The 19,998-nt window shown below is 35.4% G+C and overlaps 1 protein-coding gene and 1 long non-coding RNA gene across 6 annotated transcripts in view; one reads left to right on the top strand and one right to left on the bottom strand.

Moving 5' to 3' along the window:
- The window catches only part of LOC141960197 (uncharacterized), a 52,510-nt gene that overhangs the window by 24,902 nt on the left and 7,610 nt on the right, over nucleotides 1–19,998 (top strand). For all 5 annotated transcript variants that reach the window (XR_012633571.1, XR_012633570.1, XR_012633569.1 and 2 more), the window contains 4 exons: nucleotides 4,483–4,542; nucleotides 8,633–8,755; nucleotides 13,932–14,080; nucleotides 18,718–18,846. This is a non-coding gene — a long non-coding RNA (uncharacterized LOC141960197). The remainder of the gene's footprint in view (nucleotides 1–4,482; nucleotides 4,543–8,632; nucleotides 8,756–13,931; nucleotides 14,081–18,717; nucleotides 18,847–19,998) is intronic.
- The window catches only part of PRSS12 (serine protease 12), a 44,839-nt gene that overhangs the window by 19,476 nt on the left and 5,365 nt on the right, over nucleotides 1–19,998 (bottom strand). The window contains exons 2-8 of the mRNA XM_074905169.1: nucleotides 16,371–16,509; nucleotides 13,928–14,106; nucleotides 11,655–11,805; nucleotides 6,883–7,061; nucleotides 6,090–6,231; nucleotides 4,925–5,121; nucleotides 1,702–1,843 (exon numbers count right to left, since the gene is read on the bottom strand). Of these exons, the coding sequence (XP_074761270.1) occupies nucleotides 1,702–1,843; nucleotides 4,925–5,121; nucleotides 6,090–6,231; nucleotides 6,883–7,061; nucleotides 11,655–11,805; nucleotides 13,928–14,106; nucleotides 16,371–16,509 (1,129 nt within the window). The remainder of the gene's footprint in view (nucleotides 1–1,701; nucleotides 1,844–4,924; nucleotides 5,122–6,089; nucleotides 6,232–6,882; nucleotides 7,062–11,654; nucleotides 11,806–13,927; nucleotides 14,107–16,370; nucleotides 16,510–19,998) is intronic.

The raw sequence follows: 19,998 nt of genomic DNA, 5'->3' as shown, positions 1-19,998 counted from the left end.
TTGTAGTTTTGAAGCCATATTCTACTACTACATATATTTACTAAACAATACCAGACAATTTTTAAAAGGCATATATGTTCAGACATAATATGTTGTTCAGTTAAACAAACTTTACATTGTTAGATACAGCAAACAGATAACATGATTTGTATTTCTTAAGATCAGATTTCTTTACAGATACACTCAGAGAAGACTTTTCACTAGTTTCCTGTTGTATTTCACTAGCGTTCTGGATATTTTTCAGTTCATATTAGTTCTGCTATTTATATATCTGCTCTATAGTTGTTATATGTTTACTGCTCTTAGGTATGCAGAAAAAAATTGTTTATGAGTGATGTAAGCCTGATTAAGCAACATAGTTCAAAAGTGACATATATACATTGTGGTGGTTTTAATTAGAGGATGTTTTTGTCTTGTCAGATCTATTCCAATATTAAGTGAATCTTACTCAAATTACTATCATGCAGGCCAAAGCCATAAGTTTGTGTAACAGTTTCGTCGAATCTCCAAGCTACAGTAAGTCAAGCTAGATCAGTAAATGAAGGAAAAAAACATGAAACTAGGAATTCATAGCTAGTGCGCCTACATCTGAATCTGCAGAAACCATATCCACACCTTGTGACAGTGGACACTGACCTGTTGCTATATTTCATTAAAAATTTTAACAGTTACGTTAGAATCTATAAGGATTTCAAAGTCATCATTAAGGTTCAACAAAGATAAATATTAACAATATGCAAAATCACCTTTCAATGAAAACAGAACAAGAACTCTTTAATACAATACAACATTACCCCTGAAATTTTAGCTAAATTCCAGACAGTTTCCATGAACTGTGGTAAACCATGTCTAGTTTCCAGATATTTGTATTTTCTTTGCTAATGTAATGCAAAAGGCATTTTAAATTCCCCAAGGTTTTTCTATGTATACTTAAATGACTAAAGCACTAGCATTTAGGTACCTTGAGTTTTTCTATGTTGATAAAGATGATTCAATATAAAAACTGTTATATGAATGAAAATTGTCACTTAAATATGGTGAAACACAGCTCTCAAAATCAGAAACAAAACAGAGGATCTACATAGTTCACAAAATATGTAATCCTCTGTGCTATTCTATATGTTAATATTAGTTTCCCTTATTTTTTCCAAACCAGAAATTTCACTCAACTTTTAAAAAATGTTTATAAATCTGAAAACAGAAGATGAAAGAAGTAAATTAAGAACAGTTTGAGTGGCAAAGAGCATAGAACAGATACACTAAATCAAATTATCTTCTCAGTGCAACTAAATGTAAATAAAATAATAAATTGGTGTAATATGTTTGTATTATATAGACATGTAGCACCATAAGTGACAGATGAAATATAGTATTTAGTCAATAGCTTAGTATTTAACTTCTAAGTAATATTTAATAACTAGCATTAACTCACATTTCTGTTGCCAGACTGTGACATGCCTTTGAATATTAAAATTCCTTTTCCCAATCATGCTAGTAAATGAATACTCCTTTTGAAGACATAGCCTTACTACTTCTTATATGAATAGTATAAATAAACTTTTCTAAAAGAATGACAAACAGACAAGTTTTAAAAGGTATATATTATGTTATCAGACATATGTTAGTGATAGTCAGTTGCAGTAACTTAACATTTTTAGATTCAGCAGATAACCTGAGAAACAGCTTAATGAGTTTTCTTACTTGTAGCCAAGCTGTCGACAGACTACAGCTGCATCCTTATCAGACCATCCATCATCACAAATTGTGCCCCACTGGCCATTGATAAAAATCTCTACACGTCCTTCCTTCTTATTCTCACCATCCATCAGCCTGATGGGAGGACCTGGGAATAAATTACTGCTGTCAACTCACAACAACAGAAGCAAGAACTAGTACTTTAAGTCATTTTCATCACATTCAGTATATAGGGTCAACTGATGTTTATGTTCAACAAGCCTCATATCAGCTGTTAAAGTAGTCATATTTTTCCTGGCTGGCAAAAGGAAGCAGTTTGTACAAATTACAAGACAAATATGAAATACTACTGTATTTTGAATTTCAGAGTTCATCTTGTTCCTTCATTTCATACAGATCTGTGACATAGCTCAGAATTTGACCACAGTGGGCACAGAACAATTCTCCCCCTAACAGCAGAAAACACCCGAGGTATCTTTGATAGGATACTCATATAAGCTGGACATGTTTTCCTTGCAGACACTTTATGGGTGAATTTTTCTCAGTTTAGAAATCCATTCTCAGACTGGTTGCTACCACTTCTCTTAACCACTGTCTCAGCAAAAAAGTGCAGCATTGTGTTGAACGTCAGTTACTTATTGTTATGCATGCTGTTCTGTAGCATCTTTTGTGTGACAGCATAATGTTCTACACCATGTTATTCTAGACTAATGCGTGATTATTTTTCTAGCAATTTAAATTGATTGCTTATTCAGATATGTTCATAATACAGAATCTTACTTATGTGGATTAGTCAGACTTAATTAATTGTGGTTTATTCAGTGTTTGGCCTGTAGTTAAATTCTAATCATTAGGCAAAGTACATACTTGATTCTTACATTCAAACTCCTTTATAGCATGCAAGCAATTCAAGTAGCCTTAAAACAGTTATGAATTCCTCTGAGGTCTCTTTATAATGTTTAAATGAGAATCACCTTCTAAATCTTTTCGTATGTCATATTTCGTAATCCTTAATACACCAGTGAGAGTTTCTTTTTAGGATAATTGGAAAGACTGTTCCTCATTCTTCTAACCTGTTCCTAATATTTTCTAAATCTGTAAGGGTGAGAAATTACTTAATTATGATCTTAAATAAAGCAGTATTTTGAGACATGTGCATTTGATATTTAAGTCAGATTAATTTAGGGTATGATAACTTTCGTATACCAAACCTTGCTCTGGATCAGATCTAGTTAAATCTGGCCTAATTCATTAATTAAAAGAGAAAAGATTTGAAAACAAAATTAAAGTCCTTTTGCTTCAAATGTTATTTAAATAATATTGTTTATACCAGAGTTCATACTGTCTGGACATTAATTACCTTCACCAATTTTCTGTTGAGTTATATTGTCATGATCTTATGTACTAAACAAATGTTGTAGTTATTGTAGTGTATTCTCTCTAATTTTTAATGTTCCTTAATGTCAGTATTTCTTCAAGTCATATAATTTACTAATTTCTCATATTTTTTGACTGAATTAAGCCTTGCAGGGAGAAAAAAGGATTTTTTAAATGCTGGGAAGCAAATGGTAAGAATAGAGTCTTTGTCCACTTTCCAATCACAAATCTTGTAGGAAATGTCAGATACACTGTCATCATTTTCTTGTTGAAATGTTGTGTTACTCTGGAAGAATATGATTTAGGTGAAAATTATATTATCCAACTAGAAGCATGTTATTACATTATAGTGTAGCTATTTTATTGTTATCTCATCATCTTGTGTTTTAGACTATATATATATATATGAACACAAAATTAATATAACTTTCTGGTAATGGGGGATGTGAGAATTTTACCATATGGATGCATTTAACTGAACCAGACCTCCTTCAGCTAAGATTGTATTTTATAGGAATTTGAGCAAAGCAGCACAGATGGTTTGCATCTGTAAGGACAGCAGTCATGATTTGAATTCCTGTTATTTTTGGTCTGAGAAAATACTTTCTACCAAATACGATTTAACATCGTCTACACATAATGGAACTGTACTGCGACATAAAACATTCATTGGATCGTGAGAGGTTAAAAGGCTATAAAGAAAAAGACTGTAAAGAGGGAGAGGCTAGAAAAGTACTTGTGGAAGTGCTGGTTGTTGTTGTAACAGGTAGCAATGCCGTGCAGTTTTAGTTTGCAGCACAGACCTTCAGTCTCTGTAATTTCCAGAGAACTTTAGGCACCCAGCCATAAAAATCCATTAGATTTCAGTAGAAGCTGTGAATCTAACTCCACTAGTTTTAATTCTAACTTCAAAATTGACTAAAATATACTTGGGTAAATTAAAGAATATTGGTAACAGTTTTGTAGCAGGTTACCTACTGACAAGCTACAAACTTTGTATGCAGCATATTTTAAAAATGAAACTGTTTTTCAGATTTGCTGAGCAACCCATTGTTCCCTGCAATTTTTACTGTGTCTGTGTGATAGCCAGAATTCTTGTTAAATTATCTACATGTGGATTTAGGAATCTTTGGAATTTATTTATATATATTTTGTTCTACAATGCCAATGTGTAATTACTATTTTTCTCTCATTTCTTTTCTTATCTGTATTCTTTTTTTCATGCAAGTTTGTAGGCTTTCTGACGTTGGGACTAGCTCTTTGATCTGTGTTTGTAGTATCATTCTTTCCTGGTCAACATTTACCCAGGCACAACATAAATGATTTGCAGTAGCAATACAGAAATAATTTAATGCTTCTCACCCTTCCTTCTTGCAATCTCTGAACTTTCCTCTTTATCTCTTTTTTCAGGCTGTCTGAATGTAAGGCCATAGGAGGATATACTATTGATTTATGTTCCTCAATGTTCAGGTATGTCTCCAACTTTTGATAGCATGAGACAGTTAGTTAAAATTTGGAGAGTGCCCAGTGAAATGCAGTATACAATTAGGAAGTGCTGAATAAGTCTAAAATCTGGTGAAGGCTGAGAGAACAGGACCTCTGGAATCTGACTTTGTTACCTTACAAATTTATGTTGATCTTTAATGTTCTGGCTGTTTATGTTGCTTTAAACAAAGCTGGATTATTTCCTATGATCTTCAGGAAGAAAGCATTCTTTTTTCCCTTTCTGTTCCTTCTTTGCATACATCTGCCAAGTATTAGGATTTTGAGCATCCTTAAGTATACTATACTATGGTCAAATCTGCACCCATTGCAATATTCCTACTGTGACTTTACCAAAGAGATGCCTTACCAAGTGAGAGTTTATGGCTGTCATTATCTGGATGGCAAATGAGTCTGACATCTTCCTGATGGTTGCAGTCATGCTCTCCCCACTCTCTCCTTGAGCACTGCAGAAGGTTCGTCTCCTTCCCTGAGCAGCTGACATCATCCAGCCAGATGGGCCCAGAGCTTCCTTCTGAGTAGCTCTCAGGTGCACTTTTTCCATACCTGCGTAACACATACATATACATAATGTTTTGGTCCACAGTGATCTGAGGGCCTGTGATACTTAAGCACTAGAAAGGAAATAAATTATTTCTGAAGAAATAAAGGTTTCTGAAGTAGTAACAGTAACCAGTGTTAACCATGACAGAGCAGGTTCAGTTAGCATTAAATTCAATGAGAGCACTATATGCTGCTTCTATGGAAATGTTTTTTTAAGAAATTACATTAATACAAACTTGAGAATGTAATACCCTTGATTAAGGCCTCCCTTCAAGCAAGCATATGGCTGTCTCACTGACTGAGACTTAAAGCATGTTCTTAGTATTTCATATACATTTAAATGTTACAGCCTGGGAAAAATGAGACAACATTCTTTTTTGAATGTGAGCTGTTACAAGCTGAAGGCAAGACAACAATCACCTCGTGAGAGTGTATGTTTGTAGCCACAGTCAATAGGAAAAGTAGTGAAGAGCAAATGCATGAAACTCTAATGAGATTTTTTTCTAAAATATGCTTTTCAATACATTAACAGTGTTCCAAGGTCAGAATGTGGATTTTTCTGAGCTAGATCCAGAAGGACTTATACCTTGAAAATGTCTGTGATTTTAAATGACTGTTCAACAAGCAAAGATTTTGAAGAATCAAACTTTTATAGGCAAAACAGAATACAACACATCAGTTTTTCTCTGTAGCATATGCATTGATCTTAGCCAAAAAGATGATTAGAATTTGGTGAATAAAGGCTGTTGTGATTCGACAGCCTCAATTGAAGCTTTTTTTCCTACCTATAGTGAGGCCATAAATATCTCTTTGAGACTGAGGGTAGCAGACTTTAATGGATTTCAACTCAGTAGTTCCTGTGAAGCACTCAACTAATATTAAAAAAGCAGACTCTTGAATAATGTAGGGTTCATGTAAATGTCATCATTGTCAAGTCAAAGAGTCAGATATCTAATATCAAGTAATCTTACTTAAATCCCAGCTGCCGGCAAACCACCTGTGTATTCAGCTCTGTCCACCCATCATCGCAGATTGTGCCCCACTGCCCAGTATAATAGACCTCCAGGCGTCCCTCATGACTGCCTTTCCCACTTGTTAGTCTTAATGCACCATCTGTGTCATTAACAAGTAAGGAAAAACAAAAACAAGAATCAGTTTTTCTTAGGTCCAATTATTGTTCTAAAACAAAATTAATAACATTGTGTTTACTACATCTGACCAGAATATTAGACTACTAAATCTAGTGCTGATCACTAGGTGTCATTTAACGAGAAGATGAAAGAAATACCATAATGCACCCGGCCAGCTGTTAAGTGTTGCATAATGCAATTGCTTAAGTGCAAGAGAAATAGCACAAGATATTGATCCCCCAATGCCAAGTCTGCAGGAGTGGTCTCTGATTACATTATTTCACTGTATATACACCTTATCTTTGTATATTCTGTTATTTCCCATTGCTTTTATGCTGAAACGCTTGCTGCCATTGATAGATGTGATACACAGTTAAGGCATGCCCCACATAGCAAGTGGCAGTTAGCATGTTACTGAGGAATCAAGGCTTTGTGTTGAATAATGAGATTTTCTGTACCTGTAAAATTTCCACAGCTAACAGCTGGTTTGTTTTGGTACTACCAGAACACTTTATTACTGGGGAGGGAGGTCTGGGTGTGTGGTGCAGCTGCAAACCTTACAAATTCTCCTTCCACAGCTGTGAACTCTGCATTTATCACTGTTTTCCTGTGTGATTATTGGCAAGTGAAGTACCTGTGAGAGGTGTGCAGGAAACACCAGCATCTTCTTTGTGGCCGCAGTTGTGTTCTCGCCAGGAGCTTTTTGGGCACTGTTCTAGTGACAGTTCATTTCCTGTGCACCGCACTTCGTCCAGAAGCACGGGGCCTGAGCCTTCTCCAAAGTAAGCCTGGCTCCACGCCTTGGCAACACCCCTGTTGAAGTGCAACAAACACCCAGTCACGAACAAGCAAGCTGAAGAGTCTGGGACTGGGTGGGAAGAGCTTAACTATTGCATATCTAGCTTGTAAAATAGCAGATGGGACTGCCTGAGTAGCCGCAGCACTGGTAACTGACAGCGCAGCCCCTGTTATGTCTCATAACGTGATGTGGTTCCACAGTCAGCTTCAGTCTCACCTGAGACTATGGAGCAACTTGAACATAACTGTTTCCACACTTACACGGTTTGAACATATTTAGAAAATTGCTTTCTGTTGTTTTGTATTTGTGAGATTTTCCTTTTCTGTCCCTTTTGATTTTTAAGTATCTTTCCTAGAACAGATTATAGATGCACAGTTGGGTATGAGGATTCTAATTTTAATTTAATGGTTTTATGTAGCAAAAATAATCCGATATATATTTCTACAGTACTTTCATCTGTTGTCCTCCAAACTCATTAATCAAATCTCACATACCAGAAGAGGTAAATAAAACTGAATGTTCCTCATTTAGTCACGTGAAAACCATGGCAAAGAGATCTTAAGTGACTAGACAATGTCATACCACCAACGAGTGGTAGAAATAAGCACAGAAAGCAGACCAATGATGAGCCTTGTGTGTGTTATGCCAGCATAGAGGATTCTGAGCACAAAAACCTATGGTTTCAGCATTAGAGAAATTAGGCAGTGTTTAACACTTGATGATCTATCAGGATTTTTCCAGTTCTATTCAAGATAGCATGTCTTTCATATGCAAATGTTTTTCGTGGTTTGGTTCCTTTCCACTCAATAGTTTCTCTATTGATATATCCAGTCTAGTTTTTGTAGGAGTAGTCTCAATATCACTCTTCTTTTTCAACTTGTAAGATTGAAATGTCTGTCTAAATTTTTATAGTCTAAAGGATTACTTTAAATTAATTAACATGCAGTTTGGGTGTGGGGCTCTGCATTAATTTTTAATTTGCTTTAAAGAGAGTTTTCCATACGAGTCCTATATTGTCCCGTAGCACCTAACAGCATATACTGAAAACATGACAGGTCTTGACTATTTTGTTTTGGGATGTAATCATTCAAACTCTTTGCTGGCTTTTGCAACTGTGTGTCAGAATAGTACATTGATGTGATTTTTTTTTTTAATGTGAATTGTGGTAGTTCATGTTTTTAAGGCACTAACTCATTAATCTATGTATGGATTTACATAGATGTGAATTTCATTTTTAGTGGTTTGTATAAATACAGAACAATCTCTGTTCTCTCTTTTTTTAAAAAAGGAAAACAACACTAAATTTACAATTAGCAATCATACAAATTCTTGATAAACAGTAAAGGGGTATAGGTAAAATAACAGTAAGAGGCTTATAAAAATTAAATTAGGATCAGGAAAAGGTTCTGTAAAAAGGAAGGATGTGGAAATTCATGGTAGACACTGTGTAGATGGTGGTGCTCAGTAAATAAAAGCACACACAGTCTGTGTTTTGCATTTTCATTTTTGTTTAAAATCAGTTTGTTTTTAATATTTTCAAGCTAATGTGCTTCATTAATCTTGAAAATGCCCTGTTAATTTTCAGACTATTTCTTTGATGACCAGAAGCCTTCTTCAAGTGGTGGAGAACATGGAAAATATGAAAAAGCAGGTCTTACTTACTCAGTAGGGAGAAGAGTTATAATCTGCGATTGCTTCAAAGAAGCAGGTAATCAAAATATCCTCACTCAGCAGGCAACATTTTAGCAAAACACATTGCCTCAGTCTGAAGTTAGTACCTTATTTTTGAGAGATATTTTTAATTAGACATTGTGTTTTCTTCTGAATGACCTTCCTAATTCCAAATAACATATTAACAGCTATCTTGCTCTATTCTTTTTCCTTTAACAATGCCAAGAAGAATTTTAATAGATTGGAAATGGTATTTTTTCCTGAGATTTGCAAACATTTCTTGATTGCCCTTACTAGTCTTTCATTTAATTTGTTAAGTAGCATTATGCTATATGTATATATATCTTATATATTAGTATTAATGCTATATGTAGCATTAATTTACTGAACACTTGCATTTTGCAATGCTAGTAATGGGAAAAAGAGCCAAATCCTCGATCTCATATTTCATAAAGCGCTGCTTTTCAAACTGGTTGAAGTTGTGAATGCCTACATAGTAAACTAAGAAAATATAATTCAAATGATACACTAAGAGTAATACTTATTTCAAATCTAGGTATCCCTTTTATATTTAAGCATCTAAATAAATAAAAATGTCTTGGTTTTCCAGTGTATCTTTCTGATATACCGAGATAGCCTCTGTGAGTTCTCAGCACTTCATGCTATTTCTGTTAAAATGAATAAATATGGACTGAAGAATCTACTTTCAGGTTACCTATTTTTATTAATATTACTCTAAATATATTATAGGCTTATTATAGAAAGCCTGGTTTACTGGTAGTTTTTAAGATTATTGTACTTTGGAACATTCATATGTATCAGATGAATTATCTTCATTTAAGTTTACTGAAGAGTATTTGCATATATACAGACTGCACACAAAAAGAAAATTCTCCTACATAGCTTCCATTTCTTGTATTTTTTTTTAATGCTGATGATAGTACAAATTTATAGAAAATGTTAGAAAAAAGAAATCCTTATTCTTTAAGGAGCTGGCTGAAATCAAAGAGATAGTGCCTGACTACTCGGAATGTTGAAAACAAATTATACCATAACCTAGTCAGATTCTCTGGAGTTCAAATGAAGCAGAGACAACACATCCCATTACTATAACAAGGTCAATTTGTATCAAGCAAAAAGCATTTATGAAACCAAATAATAAAATAAATTATTGTTTTTCTCCTGTTAATAGTAGATTAATATTCTGAAGTTCTTATAGGAGTGCTACAGAAAAGCTGAAAGGGTGTGGGAAAGTACTTGCTGAGATTCTTTACTTATACAATTTGTCCATGTTTCCAGATGGATTAACAGTATGCAAATTTACATTATTTTTATTACTTCATAACTGGTTTACTGCCACTGTCGGTAAAATTTCACTTCATAGTAATAAGCACATTTGTCAAGACATCTTGATTATTTGAGAAATTCTGTAAGTGTCTAGAAATATTTCAAAAAGACTTAGCACCGTTTTAATACAATTTATTTACTCAGAAAAATGAATCAAATTAGAAACATCTCAGAACTGCAGTTTCTGAATATCAAATATAAGTAATCAAATGTTTTAGTGTAATCACTAAACATGACGTTTGTTGTTAGTATACAGAATTATTAGTATAATTTGTTGTTAGTATACAGAAATGTAAAGTATAGTTTAGTAACTCCCCAAATTTATTAATAGAGGCCCAATTCAAAATCAGAAAAAGCCTGTAAGAAGATAGACTTTCTATTAGGTATTCCCAATTGAAAATGTATGGGAATACAGAACTATAATATAAAACAAAATAAACGGGTAAAAATTAAAATTTGGTGTCAGAGGAGCATGTTGATTCTCACCAGGAGACCTAGAAGCTTTTTAAGTACTGCACAGTTCTCATCCTTTTGAGCTAATTTGGGTGGCACCAGCAGTCCAAGGTCTCAGTTTCACGTTACAAAACAAGTACCCTCTGGGGACCACCCATTAATGCCCCAAAACTTGCTACCTTCCATGCCACTTTTTTAATTCATCATAATCCCAGCAGGGTTGAACAAGAGAGTCCCGTTCCAGTCTCCTTTGCACTGACCTGTTTAGTTCCCATCCAGTCTGCCTCAGACATAATCCCCTTCTACTCCTTGGGTTTAAAACTTAGTATCTGCTTGGCAATTTGCTCTTAGTTCTTTCCCTCTTCAACCCATCTGACCTTTCATCCCAATTGTCCCCAGCTCCTTCCTCTCTAATCGAGAAGGTATCTTCTTTGCCTCCCACTTCTGGAGCATCTTTCCTCAAATACTGAATACTTATCTTCTGTGTGGTATAAAAATCACCCCCGGCGGTTGAGAAGAGGAGCAAGAAAATCCTGTTCTGCTGCTGTGACTATACGGACCATGCTTAGTTCAGACAGAATTGCTGGCAAGTTTAACTGTCAAAACTTCAAACAGATCTCTACTCAGTATATGCAAACTGACAATCTTCAGAAACTCATGACTTAAACGAATCTTGAGAGATTCTCACAGGCATGCCAAAAACCGTATTCCTCTGACAAAGCAGTGCTCTTACTGCAAAGCAAGGAGGCTGTTAGACTCTTCAGTAAAATGGATGTAAGGATTTTAACAGTCAAAGCAACTTCCTTTTCTTCACCTACGGTTTTAGATTGAAACTTTACTGAAATTGTAGTGAGTTTTCACTAAAAAGTCAGCATTTATTCTGAGGCATATCCTTTGTCTGTCCTACAGACAGAATTGCCTCTATCATATAATACTGAAAACTGGATCCTATAAATCAAAGTTCAAGGGAATTGAAAGTAATGGTGCTGTACCTGAACCTTCTATAATTAAACTTAGTTACTGCTTCAAAGTATTGGTGCAATTTTAAAGGAGTATCTTGTGACAACTCCAAGCTACGCATCTGACTAATTCTCCTGCTTTGCTGCTGGAGTCGAAAATATGTAGAAAACACAAACCCAAGGCCAAGCTGCCGACAGACAACTTCAGCATCTGCATCATCCCACTGATCATCACAGACAGTCCCCCACTGGCCAGCATGGTAGACTTCTACTCTTCCTTCATGAGCGTTGTTCCCACCAGCCAGCCGGATCGGAGTAAAGACAGGGGCTGTGATCAAACATAGAATATAGGAAAGGGTCATTTCTCTTCTAAAATGTTATCCTGATAGCAAAGAAAAAAGAAGATGGCTTCAAGAAGATGGCTTCACGGTTTCTCTGACATCACTCAAGAACTACACTTTATTTTTTGCAGTTAGGTGGAAAACCTGAAATTAAACTTCTTAGAAATGAGTTCCCCTAAGCTCCACTCTCAATAGCTGAAGAATATTATACAGACAAGTAACCATACTGATATTGAGTTACTTAAGTGTCAAAGCGTTCACAGATACCTGGGGCTGTAAGGCCGAATGCTACAATCAGTAAGTAGAGCTGCATTTCTGCCAGTAAGAGCAAACTTTGCTCTCTATAGGCTCGATCCAAGAGGTTAAAATCTTGAGAGGCAAAAATTCTTTCAATGCCACAAAAGTAGAAATTCATCCTCATGTTTTCTCATTTGTTTGGTAATTCCAGTTAAGAGCAGTGAAATCTTACTGACTGTGGAATCTTACTTTAATTGTGCAAGTATTGTTCCCTCCCTCTTTCTGAGATATGGTTTGATTTTTGGTCTTTTCAAATCATTAGCCCTTTTCTGGTTCAGAAGAAATTGTCTTGAAAGTGTTACTTCTGTATGAAGCTATAATAATGGAAACAGCTTAAAACCATATTAAAAAAATAATCATTCTAGTATTTAAAAAGGTTATTTTAAAGTTTCACCATATCTAACATCTGAATGATTTAAAATGTGATTAATTTTTGTGTAGGCCTTCCAACCAATTAATGCTACTATTTCATCTGTTTCTTGGCTTAAAAAAAGAAAATTGAGGATATTTCTCCAATTTCATCTTAATATTTCACTGGTATGAAATATGCTTTTTTGTAATTATTCAAAAAGGCTAGTTTGCAGGAGAACCTGTGGAACATGAAAGCTTCATCTAGTCTGCCGAAACTCAGGATCAATTTAACTCATTTCAGATATCCTGGACTGTAAATTACTGATAAACTCCCTTTCTGCATTATTGAAACAGACACAGTCCTTTAATAAATTTATCTAAGCAAAGCGAAGTTTTCTGGTGAAAATGGCCATAAAGAGAATGAAAACCTTATGATCTAAAAGTGTAACTTGCAAATTTATAGTTTTCAGTTTCTTTAGACAAAACTATGTCTCTTGCTTTGCAACTTGTGGCTTAAAAACATTCTCCCCTCTACACTACAGTTTTCTAAATTAAGATCAAAATTATTTTTTAGAAGTCATTTATCAAAATATTCCTCATGAATAGCAGAGCTGTCAGACAAAAATGCATCTGTCTTTGGATAGGAATGTAAGTAGGAGAGGAAAGGCAGCACAGAACTGGCTGTGGCCATACATGATTTGGTTACAACTGAAGAAACTGCCATTACCAGCTCCTCATCACTGCCAGCCTAACCTTTCTCAAGGCCAGCAATGTCTTAAATCTGATGGCATAATTGCCCATTTAGCTGCCATTTATCACGTTCATTAAAATAATTTGAAATGTCTTAAAAACATTAATAATACTTTTGTCCTAACTATATAATTTTGACTTGTGTGAGTGATGTGTGAGGTAGCAACCTTCAGCTGGGAAGACTTGGACCTGTTTTAAATCTATGCAGAATAGGGCAAAAACTTTGCAGTTTCTTGTGCAATGTCATCTACGTTAATGTGATCCCAACACTTCTGTACTAAAGGAGAAGTCATAGCCTGTTTATGAAATTGCTGCTCCTCCCTACTGTTCAAGAAAAGCTAACAAATTGACATGTAGCATATGTAGCTACCAAAGATAACCTCCAAGTAGGCAAATAAATTAATAAATAAATATTTTTTTTAAAAATGTGGGGGGGAAACAATCCTACTTTTACAGCAAGAGATTCTCACTGCTTCACCCTTTTTCACAACCTACATCTCAAAGCAACGTTTGCTTGCTGATTATGGAAAGGTAAAAAGTGGTTCAGCGAGTTGCTGCTTGCACAGCATGAAGGGATTTGAAACAGTTAATGACGTGATTATTCAATCTGTTTAATTTCCTGTTCCAAGAAGTCTTAAATTATAGTAATAATTACTACTTCTATTTAAATAAGGTAAGAAGTTAACCAAACCATATGCTTTTTTTTTTTACCTAGGGAAGAGCTACATGTGACAGCAGCTGCCATTTTTTGAGGACATGTTCCATCCTGCCAGATGTCTTTTTCACATAACAGTATATTTTCTTCATCACCACGACAACGCACTTCACTCCAGTAAACCGGAATAAGGCCCAGTCCAGAAAATGGTATGTGTTTTGCTGTACCTTTTTCACTGTAAGAAGAATAATCAGGATAGGAGATTAGAGTGGGAGGAGGGGAAGTGGAACATTTTCTCATCTATAAATCTTGGAGTACAAAAGAAAGGGCTTTCTTCAGCAGTGTAAATTCATCACATTTTCATACAGTTCAGCATTGTCTTCTGCACAAAGAAAAGTAACAGATGTGACCCAGTTCTCACCATTTTGTTGTGGGACATTATAGTACAATGGCCTGTGTTGCTGCAGGGCTAGCTACATTCCTGTCCTCCCGGTTCTTAACAACAAAAATCAACAGAGTCCACAGTCCATAGGTGAATCTACAGTACCATCCTGCTGCAGTTATACTTCCAGGAGAGGTAATGCTAACGGACCTTTCACACTTACCCTCTCCCTTACTCAATTAAAATGTACCAGTGCTCTGCTCATACATGTCATACAATAGGGTTGTGACCATGGAGCAGTGAAACCACCTCATACTCCACCAGGCCCGTTTCCATTATCCTCTATTCAGCCATTCCAATCCATCCAGAACATTTATAAACAGCCTCCTTCTCTTCCCATACTGAATCTACAGCAACAATTATTGAGCCATCTTTTCTTCCATATAATACCCAACAAAATTAAATTAAAAACAAAGCCCAAATATTGTAAAATCAAAGGAACAGATATATGGAAGCACCTGAAAAGCATCAATAACACCTAGCGAGGTCACCTTGTGGTATATAGACCCAAATGTCTGCCAAACACTCATAACAGAAACTTTTCAACTACCGTTTGCTTAGGGCTTTTTGGCCTAGATTCAGCTTTAAGCCATTTCTGTTGAAAAGATCAAGTCATTCACCCGTATCACTGAACTAGTTTTACTAATAGTGGTCTTGTTCAACTGAAATGTTCAGACTATGGAAGGCAAAAAGAACTTAAATGAAAATGAGGAAAGGAGACATTGCACGTAAACAGCTGAAGTCATAAGCAGAATCACAGCCTCCAGATGGCTGAACTTTTATCTCATCTAATCCTCATATTTTTTAAATTGGCATGGTGTGTCCAGATTAGTATTGAACATTATAAAACAGCTTAGATTTAGTTCTGGCTAGCAGTCTTAAAAAGTGGAATAATCATTAGGAATGTCACAGTGCAAGTATGCTATAAAAGCCCCTTACTGCTTGTAGCAAACAAAATCACTACTTTGGTATGTGACTGAAAGAAATGTTAGAAAGGCAATAAAGCCAGCCATACTTTGTGGCTTACTGAGAAAGTGCAAACTGAATGGGGTGCTAAGGGGGATATTCAAGTAATTTGGTTGCTAACTTGAACAGCATTGATTTTTTAGAAGCTGAAATTGCATTTTAGTTTTAAAACTCGGTTTTGGTATGGGCATTTTGTTCCTTACCTCAGTTTCATCTTACTATTGCAATTGCAGTATCACTATAGGCATTATCTAGAGTTTAATGACCAAATTATGTTAAAAGGTCCTGTTGGTTAACTCCATTCTGACAGCAGTGGGAAGTAGTGGTCAATGAGGACAATGCAAGGGCTTTCAACCTGTCCAATATTACTATAACTCCATAAAATGTTTCCATGAAAATGTGAAGCTGCAAAACTTGTCTGGTTTTGGATTTTGCTATCAATGTGCAACTCTGAAAGTAAACCATACAGATTATCGAGCTAGTTGAAGATGTGCACAACAAAAATACCACATTTTCCAAAAACCTAGGATGAGTCCCAGATGTTTTTTGATAGGATAGAATGGATGATTACCAGGGTAACCCCACACTCCTGAGAACCAGGAATTTTCCTATGATTAGGAGCCCGTGTAGAGTCTAATTCTGGCCACATTTATGTTTTTATAGGTTCAGTAACCTCACTGGAACTGTTCTTAATTGACACTTACATAGGTGAGATCAGGATCAGACCTCACAATTTTGTGTTTGTGGACGTCTCCCAGGTGTCTAGTAAAGCAGTTTTTGTTTGTCCTAATCTTTCCTCACCTGTTCACACTTCTCACTTTGAAAACAAAGCTTCTACCCTCTTCTGCTCCTCTCCAGACCCCATATGCAGCTTTCAAATCAAATACTGATTCTCACAGCAACCTCTCTGAAGTACAACGCAATTGAAGGAAGTGAAGGATTCTGGGAAGAACAACTTCAACGTTCAACAGCTTTCAAACAGAAAAGACAATCATCAACCAGAACAGCCCTCAGGATTTGCAAAATAGATTGTCCTTTATACTGAAATCATTAAAATAAGTTGACTGATTTTTACTTGGACTGAAACTTACCCAAGTGCAAGCTGTCGACATACAACTGTTGCATCGTTATTGTCCCAATGGCTCCCACAGATTATTCCCCAGATTCCATTCAAATAAACTTCCACTGTACCTTCAAACTCATTCTTGCCACCCTGGAGTCTCACTGACCCTAGTTAAAAAAAATTTTAAAAATAAGCCTCCAAGATATTCCATTGCTCAATTAATGCATCCCGCACAAAAGAATCCGAACCTGATTTTCCCTCTGCAGAGAGGGTTCTTGTTTCATGTATTACCATCTTTGTGCTCTTTGGGTGAGCTGCTTCTAAGAAGCACTCTGGCACATCTAACATTCTTATACAGTGATATACAAAAGAAGATAACATTATTTTTTACATAAGACATTTTGCTTCTTATACTGAAATTACATCACATTTCTGATTCTTCTGGTGGTGCTACAATTAGTTAAAGATCTAACCAAAAAAGAAGTATTGTAGACTACACATATTATAATTATTTAAATGTGGTTACCTCTACCCAAATGAGCAAAAAGGAGTGCTATACTTTTAACTTCCATCAAACTTAAGGGAATCACAAAACAACCACATGGATTGCATAGCTTTTGCTCTGACCCATGTAATGTTGTGCATGTCATGGATGTCAGCAGTTTATTTTAGCCAAAGAATGCATTTGTTCATACTTGTTCTCAGACAGAAAAACACTGTATGTAGTTCTATTAATTCATGAGAGGTCCTTACCAAATTCTCAGACAAAACAAGCTAAAAACATAAGGAATTGTCTAAAAGAAGCGGGGGAAAAAACCCTCTGCTTCTTGAGAGCTACAGGACACAGAAATCCAAGAAAATGAATCAGATTTTCCTTTTTTTTTTACAGTATTTTTGCTTGAGATGCCAGATGCATCTGCTGTTGCAAGTAGCCAAGTGCCACTGGTAAAGGTGGGAAAAATCTCGTCATAGGTCTAACTCTACAGAGCAGAATAAAGGGTCATAACAGCAGTAATTCAAGAAGAAAGAAGACATTTCTGTTATCAAACATAGCCTAATTGTATGCATTAGTATTACCTGAAATCTGTTAATCCATCTGTCTCTGTTCTGCGATCTACTTAAAATCAGAAGCTACCCTGTCACCCAGTTTGCAGGGTTTTTAGTGATGGGAGAAAAAAGTTAATGTTTGTGCCTGCATTTCATTGTATATGTGGTCATGTATGTGTAAATAATAATAATAATAATAATAGGTAGATCCACTTTTTCTTCCCAGCTTTCACTCAGATTATGTCCTGGTTTTAATTTAGTTCAGTGTATTTTATAAAACCACGAAGCCAAATGACTGTTAAATAACTCAAGGAATTAATTAACCTCAAACTTGGTTTTGTGTGTTTTTTTTTGCTTACTATTTACTTTCTCAGGAGTAACTTACTGTGCAGTAAATGACAAACAAAACTTATTCAACTCATGTTACAGAGTGAGCTATCACTCTGAATAGAGAATTATTAATGAGTTAATTTTAACAATACTGTAGGCATGTTGCACATTGCTTATCTGTATTTATAATTTTTCTCTTTGTGTTTTTCCAGCACATACAGAGAGAGTCTGGAATTTTGTTTATTTCTGCTCTTCAGCAGACTTTTGTATAGACTATTATTTTCACATGAAACACAAACTGCAGTCATAGCAAAGTGATTCCTGACATACCAGAAAGCAATTTTGAAGATGTCATCTCCAAAAATAAGTTTATTTTTTTTACAATTGCTTACAGTCCTTCATGACACCTACCGAAATCATTACAGTGTTTCCTGAGTACACATTACACAATATTTCTATTCAGATATATGCAAAAGGGAGTACTTGAAGAATAAAATTCTCTTCTAAGGTCTGTATGGCAGAATTTGGCTCACTCCTCTTTCTGTATTTACAGAATTTCCAGTGACAACAGTGGAAGAATTTATTCACGTATGCAGAGCAAAGATAGCACAAGAGATAACTGGCACATCAGAAACTCCTTTCCCAACAATTAAAAATTAAATAAATTCTAAATCCTTTGCATCTCTAGTAGAAGCCGCAGGAAAGAAGTTTGAAAAGCAGTTCTCAGTCACTGTGGACATGTACCATTAAACAAAGGAAACAGCCTTTCCCTCACCACCCACTCCCCTAAGGAACCCCAGGTGACATCTGGTCCCTGCTGAAGTGGGAAAACACACTACTGATATCAGTTGGTAAGGAAGGGAAAACGACCGAAAGGGACAGTGCCTTATTTCCACATGCCTGTGCAAAAAGACATAGATGAAAATAATAAATAAGGGATTTAAAAAAAAAAAATCTAATATCTCAACAAAATGTTTTGGTTTGCCTTTCTCCTGTAGATTTACGGGATTTACACGACGCTTTATGAAGGGTGGTAGCATTCATAACAGACCTTTGTTCATCTCGCAAGAAAATACTATAAAGAACCAGTTTCTCTCATACAGAAAACACACAAGATGATGTTAAAGGTAATTTCATAACAAATTTAAAATATTCTTGATTTTCACCTGATAAATTAATCTGGACTGAAATAAAAAAAGCACCTATTTTTACATGTAGCTAATCTTAAACCTCTTATTATGCCTGCTGTTTAACAGACTTAACCAAATATATGATACAATAATTCTAATGTGGTTGCACTGACTCACTACTCTCCTTATAGGACAGTATTGATAGCTATAGCTATGGTTAGCCTAAACCATCCAGGGCAAAAATCCCGCATTCTCTCCTGAAGCAAAACAGTAACTAAAACCATTTTTTTAAAAGGAAAGTCAAAACTGAAAACCCTCTGAAAGGTTAATATCTCCAATGTATTTTTCTAAGTCCAGTCTAAGTGTTTCTAGCTCAGTATTTCAGCACTGTATCCAACAAAAGTAAAACGATACAGTATTTTTTGTTTCATATACACTTTGAAGTAGGTATCAACCTATATCTTATGACAAGTCATAATTATGTGGCAAGCAAATCAAAGTGCACACTAATGAGAAAATGATTTCTCTGTTGTTCACTCAAAGCGTTGCAGTATTCAGACCCCTGCTAGTTATTTTACTGATCAAGAGATACATGAGTTGCAGTAACATGGACACCTCATGAAACAGAACTTCAAGATAATATAGACTTTCATTTCAGTAGCTTATTTTTTCTTTCCAATAGGTAAAGCTCTTACTTCATGTGTAAATTGATCATAGGGAATTGCAAGATGACCAACATTATCTGCCATCATGCATGCTCATGCTGTATTACCAAGTTTCTGTTTATTACTCATGATTTAATCTTTGTTATTAAGAATGTGTTAACATCTTACTTGCAAGATAATCAGTGTCTGCATTGTTAAAATGACTTTCACTTCACAGGCCGCAAGAAAACTAGTATTTAGCATGATTAAAAGGATACTGGTTAATTCTTAATTTCACTGGTTAAGTCTTCTACTGTTACATTTTAACACCTCAAGCCCATAGTGCACCTCAACATGTGTGCCCAAGGGGCTTCCTTCTGTGCTACCCCTAGGGCACAAGAAGCTCTGGAGAAGAGAATCTGAATTAATTCTTAGAAAACAGGTCTGGCTTAAGCATATGCATTGGAGGCTCTACGTTTCTGGAGTCCTAGTTATGGTAGCATCT

This window comes from Athene noctua, chromosome 4 (genome assembly GCF_965140245.1).
Source record: "Athene noctua chromosome 4, bAthNoc1.hap1.1, whole genome shotgun sequence".
NCBI lineage: Eukaryota > Metazoa > Chordata > Aves > Strigiformes > Strigidae > Athene > Athene noctua.
Note: the sequence above shows the minus strand (reverse complement) of the source record. Positions and strands in the feature narration are given on the sequence as shown.